The sequence below is a fragment of the Chrysochloris asiatica genome, unplaced genomic scaffold (assembly GCF_000296735.1).
Source record: "Chrysochloris asiatica unplaced genomic scaffold, ChrAsi1.0 scaffold00027, whole genome shotgun sequence".
Lineage (NCBI taxonomy): Eukaryota > Metazoa > Chordata > Mammalia > Afrosoricida > Chrysochloridae > Chrysochloris > Chrysochloris asiatica.
Window position 1 is genome coordinate 4,758,420 of NW_006408545.1, and position 7,144 is coordinate 4,765,563.

Consider the following 7,144-nt stretch of genomic DNA (forward strand, 5'->3'; position numbering starts at 1 on the left):
ATGGTCTGTTTCACAATCTGCCCCTGACTTTGTTTTGGCTGATGATATGGAGCTTTTCCGTCATCTCTTTCCTCAGATGTAGTCAATTTGATTTCTATGTATTCCATCAGGTGAGGTCCATGTGTATAATCGTCTTTTATGCTGTCTAAAGAAGGTATTTAAAATTGATCAGACATGTAATCAAGTTGTATTGATCATAATGCAAAGGTTGGAAACAAAGAAGAAACATCAGTTAGAAAATATGGCATTCGTGATAGACATAATGCTGGAGATGGCATGATAGAGTTCTGTTTTATAGGTAAACCTTGGTAATGTATATATGTCAAAGTATTTGCCTATTTTTTTCTGCATCACTGAACTTAATGGCATTAAGCTATTCAGAGTACCCCCTTATTTTTTGCCTCAGTCCGTAGGAAATATAGTGATGTCCCCTCTCTTTCATTTTCTGATACTTGTATTTTTTATCTTCTTTTTTTGATTATTCTGGCTAGAGATTTATCAACAATAGCTATTATAAGTACTCACTGTGTTTCATACACCTTTTGAAAAGTTTTAAATATATTATTTTATTTTAATATATTAGCATCTATAAGATATTTCCTGCTGTTACCCTTCTCAGACAAGTAAACTGAGGCCTGAAGTTAATAGGAAACTTGCCTGCAATCTAATAGCCAGAATTGTGTTCATATCCAAGTATCGCTGTTTACAAAACCTTTGCTTTTGACCACCCTACATTATTAGCTGGTATAATTTGTTGTTGTTAAGTGCCAGTGAGTCAGTTCTGACTCATAAAAACCCTATATAGGGTTTCCAGGGGATGGCTGCAGTTAGCAGTCCAGTGCTTATCCTGTATCACCACACCTGGACTCTCCTGACTGGTATAACAGGCAAGTCAAAATCATTTACAAATATGAAAGGACACTCTTCCCTCATATTGTGATTGGAAGCAAGCTTTTCATTTTCCTCTTTGGACTATACTACTATTGTGTCTTTGGATCCCTCTCTGTAATCAGCGTATAGTATAGAACCTTTTGTTATAAGGTCTCCAGATACCTGTTTGCTCCTTCCAGAAGTTGAAACCATTTAGATAGGGCAGCTATCAAAGAAAGGAAAAAATTTGGGGAACTTTGGGTTGCCACACAACACACCTTAGATTTTCAGGACATGAGTTCTTCCAGTGACTGGATAGCTAGAGCAATCCTGATACCATCCATTCCTGGTAGATAAGAACTAGAAGCCTTGACTCGATTCCTTTCTCCTTAAAATGTAGGCATTTTTTCCCTTCATAGATATAAAATATGCTTTTGAAAATGAAAAGTGATTTACCTGCTTGTTTCTTCAGGTCTGACCGTAACTGCTGTGAAAGACTCAGGAGAATGGAATTTGGAGGCTGGAGCATTAGTGCTTGCTGATTCGGGTCTTTGCTGTATCGATGAGTTTAACAGCCTCAAGGAGCATGATAGAACCAGTATCCATGAGGCAATGGAGCAACAAACCATAAGTGTTGCTAAGGCTGGGTAAGTGTTGTTTGTCTTTTCCCTTTAAATCTATGGGAATAGTGAGATTGTTTAATATATGATTAGGGTAAAATGTGTATTTGGTTTTACCTTAATAGGTGTGTTTGGTCATATCAGAAACGATCAACTATTACCGTTCAAGATACACGTTCACGTTTTCCCTTATTTGACTACAGAGGTGTGTGGGAAAATAAAAATGGGTTGTGGGGGTAAAGAAACATATAAATGCAGATTAACTATGTACTTGGAAACTAATCAGGGATAGTTTTCAAATCATTCTCTTTCATTCAATAATTATTGTTTGGGTACTCTGTTAGAAATTTTGAAAGATTCAGAAAGAAAAAAACCTTATACATTTTCCTTTCAATGACAATCTGTATACACCCTAATGAAAGGCTGATCACAGCCCATGAAAACGAAATCATAATACATATTAGCATCAGGTGAAGTGATTGTGATTCTACGGTCGAAAGCTTAGTATGTGAGTCCCTGGCTATACACCATTTGTTGTTATTGTTTGCTGCCTTAGAATCGGTTTCAACGTAGAGCAACCCTATGTCCAATAGAAGGGAACACTGCCCGGTCCACACCGTCTTCACAGTTGTTGCAGCCACTATGTCAGTCCATCTCCTTGAGGCTCATCATCTTTTTCACTTCACCTTTCACTTTACCAAGCAGGATGCCTTTTTCCAGGGACTTGTCCCTCCTGATAACATTCTAAAGAAGAAGAGACAAAGTATGTCCATTGTTGCTTCCAAGTAGCAATCTGGCTATGCTTCTAACAAAACAGATTTGTTTGTTCTTTTGACAGTCCATAGTACTTTCAATATTCTTCTCCAGTACCCTAATTCAAGTGCATCAATTCTTCCACTATCTTCCTTATTCATTGTCCAGCTTTCACATGCATATTAGGCAAATGAAAACATCATGGCTTTAATCAGGCACACCTTAGTCCTCAAAGTGACATCTGTGCTCTTTAACACTTGAAAGAGGTCTTTTGCAACAGATTTGCCTAATGCAATACATTTTTTGATTTCCTTACTCCTGCTTCTATGAGCATTGATTTAAAGCAAAATGAAATTTTTGATGATGATGTCAATCTTTCTCTATCAGGTTGTTATTTATTGGGGCAGTTGTGAGGATTTTAATTTTCCTTACATTGAGTTGTAATTCATACTGAAGGTTGTAGTTTTTAATCTTTATCAGTAAGTATTTCAAGTCCTCTTCACTTCCAGCAAGCAACTTGAAACCATTCAAAAACCCTTTGTTCTGTTCCAGTGACTGCCTCTTGGCTTCTGTACAGGTTCCTCATGAGTACAGTGAAGTGTGCTGAAAATCCCATTCTTCACAATGTTTTTTGTTATGATCCCTACATTCAAAAATCTTTGCATAGTCAATTAAGTACAATTACACATCTTTTTGGCATTATTTCTTTTCAGCTAAGCTCCATCTGATATCAGCAATGATATCCCTCATTCCAGGTCCTCTTCTGAATCTGGCTTGAATTTCTGTTAGCTTCCTGCCAATATATTGCTACAACCATTTTTGAATGATCTTTAGCAAAAATTTACTTGCATATGATATTAATGATATTGTGGATAATTTCTGCATCCCTTTGGGTCACTTTTCTTTGGATTTGTTTTTGTTAAGTGCCTTCAAGTCAGTTCTGACTCATAGTGACCAGGTATAGGTTTCCTAGGAGTGGCTAGGGGTTTTGAACTACTGACTTTGCAGTTAGCAGTTCAGTGCTTATCCTACAATGCCACACCTGGACATCTTTGGAATGGAAAGGCAAAATATGCCATATTTAGACAGTAATACAGGCTCCTATGTCCTGAGATGTTGTTGTTGTTAAATGCCTTCGAGTTGGTTCCGACCCATAGCGACCCTGTATAGGGTTTCCGAGGGTGTAAATCTTTACGGGAGTAGAAAGCCTCATCTTTCTCCCGCGGAGCAGCTGGTAGTTTTGAACCGCTGACCTTAAGGTTTGCAGCCCGATTCGTAACCACTACGCTACCAGAGATAGTTAGGGGAACTTTACTTTGCTTAAAGGTTGGCACTGTGGGCTAATGAATCAGACTTCAAAGTCGTTTGAACTGTAAGGTCGGTGGTTCAACCTCAGAAGCTGCTCCTTGGAAACCCTATACAGGGTCACTGTGGGTCAGAATCGACTCGACGGCATTTAACAACAACAAGGTTGGTCAACAAGCACTTCACCAGATCATTATCACAAACCACAAGACCAAAACTATCTGTGCCTTCATGCTATTATAGATGTGGGCTAACTGATAGACAAGGCCGCAAGCAGGGACTTGCAACTTAGTGGGTACTTAGCAGCCAGATAGACACTGGTGGATTCTTGAAGAGATCTGATTATATACAATAGCATTTCCACTAGCAAAAATGGAATGGGGAGAGGGTGAATAGGCTATTGTCTGTAGGAAACGGATCCAAGAACTAGGAAGAGCTATTAACAAATGTATTCATTCACTTATTGTTGTTGTTAAGTACCGCAGAGTCGGTTCCGACTCATAGTGACCCTGCACAGGGTTTCTGAGGCTGTAAATCTTTATGGGAGCAGAACGCCTCATCTTTCTCCCACAAAACTGCTGTTAGTTTTAAACTGCTAACCTTGAGGTTGGCAGCCCGAGTTGTACCCACTACACAACAAGGGTAAATCAATAAATATTGCTACTAGGGTGCCAATTCATACACAACCAAAGCCAGACCCACTGCCTTTAAGTCACTTCTGACTCAAGTGACTCTGTATAGGGTTTCTGAGACTGTAAATCAGTATGGGAGCAGACACCTTCATCTTTCTCTTGTGGAGCAACTGATGGAAGTGAATCACCAGCAGTTTAATGCCTAACCCACAGAGTACACACACAGGAGTATTCCAAACAAAACATATTTAAACATGTCTCTGTTTCAGTAGATGGCTGCAAACAAGTTCTTTCAGAAATACACTTGTTTTAATCTCAGGGTGCCTTTAAAAGAAAGGTCCAAACAAAACTTTATTCCAGGGATCTGCTTGGCCAGCTAAATTCAAGGCAGAGAGGTCAGCTCAGAAGGTTATGGTGACTAATTTTTTTTGCAATTCCAGAGGAGCAATCTTGATGTATTTTCTATTGGGATATGGGATGAACACTGGGGCTTGTAAAGAAATTTCAAGAAAATTTGAAACTGTATTGATGAAAAGGAGCTCTGGTAGCGTAGTGGTTACGAATTGGGCTGCGAACCTTAAGGTCAGCGGTTCGAAACTACCAGCCGCTCCGCGGGAGAAAGATGAGGCTTTTTTCTACTCCCGTAAAGATTTACACCCTCGGAAACCCTGTACAGGGTCGCTATGGGTCGGACCCGACTCGATGGCACTTTACAACAACAACAATTAATGAAAAAAGACAGGAAAGTTGCACTGAGGAATTTTTTTTCATCATGGTGACAATGCACTAGCTCATTCTTTGAAAATAGCAAGGGCTGTCCTGTGAGAATTCCATTGGGAAACCTTATCTCATTCACCCTACATTCCTTCCTGATCATGTCCCTGCAAACTTCTTTTTGTTCTTAAAACTCAAAGAACCTGTCAAAGGAGCATGATTTTTGAGTCCCTGAGGCTAACCAAAACTGTTGCTTTGATGTGGCACATAATTCGTCAGGGGAGGGTTAGAGAGATGGAAACATTGCCTTTAGAAGCGTAGAGACCTAGGTGAAGGATGTGTGGAGAAACGGTAACTTCACATTTTGCTAGTTTTAGTTAATAAAGATTGCTATGACTTTGTAGCAATACTTTTTGACTCAGCTTTATATACTTGTTTAAAAATCTGCTGTGTGCCAGGCACTGTGGTGGTTGTTGTTAGATACTGTCAAGCCGATTCCAACACATAGCAACCCTATATAGGATTCCCAAGGAGCAGCTGGTGAGCTTGAACTGCCAACTTTGCAGTTCAAACAGCTTTGCAGTCTGGTGCATTAACCTGCAGTGCCACAACAGGGCTCCAGGCACTGTGGTTGTTGTTGTTGTGTTGTGAAGTGCCGTCAAGTCAGTTCTGACCAATAGCGACCCTGTATAGGGTTTCCGAGGAGCAGCTGGTGAGCTTGAACTGCCAACTTTGCAGTTCAAACAGCTTTGCAGTCTGGTGCATTAACCTGCAGTGCCACAACAGGGCTCCAGGCACTGTGGTTGTTGTTGTTGTGTTGTGAAGTGCCGTCAAGTCAGTTCTGACCAATAGCGACCCTGTATAGGGTTTCCGAGGAGCAGCTGGTGAGCTTGAACCACCGACTTTGTAGTTCAAATGGCTTTTCAGTCTCGTGCATTAACCCACAGTGCCACACTAGGACTCCAGGCATTGTGGTAGACTCTACTAAAACATTATCCTTGAAATATTCACTATTTTATTGAGAAATAAAATTAATAAACCCAAATAGCAAAGTGATAAGTCTTAATAACAATGTTAGGCTATTTCTAAACTCTTTGGGAATACTATGGCTCTGTAGGATATGCAATAGACTACTAACCACAATTCCTTCAATGCACTTTGGACTTCCTCCCTGAGTATCATTGGCTTTTGATCATATGGTACCTCTTGAAATGGTTGAACATTAACTATTTCCTTTTGGTACAATGACTCTGTGTATTCCTTCCATCTTCTCTTGATGCATTCTGCATCACTCAATAATTTGCCCAGATAATTTTTCAATAACGAAGTCGAGGCTTGAATTTTTTCTTCAGTTCCCCCAGCTTGAGAAATGCTGACCGTGTTCTTCCTTTTTGGTTTTCTGATTCCAAATCTTTGCATATTTTATTATAGTATTTGGCTTTATCTTCTCGAGCTGATCTTTGAAATTTTCTGTTCAGCTTTTTGACCTCCTTATTTCTTCCATTTGCTTTAGCATCTCTATGCTGGAGAGCAAGTTTCAGAGTCTCTTCTGACATCCATTTTAACCTTTTCCTTTTTTTTTTTTTGTTTTCTTAATGACTTTTTGCTCTCTTCACGTACGATGTTCTAAAAATTGAAATCTTTCAAGAAAGTGAGGCCGCACAGGAGGCACTCACTCATCTCTGCCAAGAAATTTGGAAGACAATTATGTGGCCGACTGAATGTCAGAGATCCATATTTGTGCCCATTCCAAAGAGAGGTGACCCAACAGAATGCAGAAATCACCGAACAATCTCTTTGATATCTCAAGCGAGTAAAGTTGACAGAGAACTTCCAGAGGTTCAAGCTGGATTCAGAAGAGGCCATGGAATGAGAGATATCATTGCTGATGTCCGATGGATCATGGCTGAAAGCAGAGAATATCAGAAAGATGTTTACCTATGCTTTATTGACTACACAAAGGCTTTCAGTTGTGTGGATCATGACAAACTATGGAAAACATTGCGAAGTATGAGTATTCCAGAACATTTCATTGTATTTATGAGGAATCTGTACCTGGACCAAGAGGCAGTTGTTCGAACAGAGCATGGGAACACTGAAAGTTTTAAAATTGGGAAAGGTGTGTGACAAGGTTGTATTCTTTCACCATACTTATTCAGCCTGTATGCTGAGCAAATAATCTGAGAAGCTGGGTTCTATGAAGAAAAACATGGCATCAGGATTGGAGGAAGACTCATTAACAACCTGTGA

At 39.7% G+C, this 7,144-nt stretch overlaps 1 protein-coding gene across 1 annotated transcript in view; it reads left to right on the forward strand.

Moving 5' to 3' along the window:
• The window catches only part of MCM9 (minichromosome maintenance complex component 9), a 168,443-nt gene that overhangs the window by 91,012 nt on the left and 70,287 nt on the right, over positions 1–7,144 (forward strand). Inside the window, exon 7 of the mRNA XM_006839887.1 lies at positions 1,343–1,517. Within this exon, the coding sequence (XP_006839950.1) occupies positions 1,343–1,517 (175 nt within the window). The remainder of the gene's footprint in view (positions 1–1,342; positions 1,518–7,144) is intronic.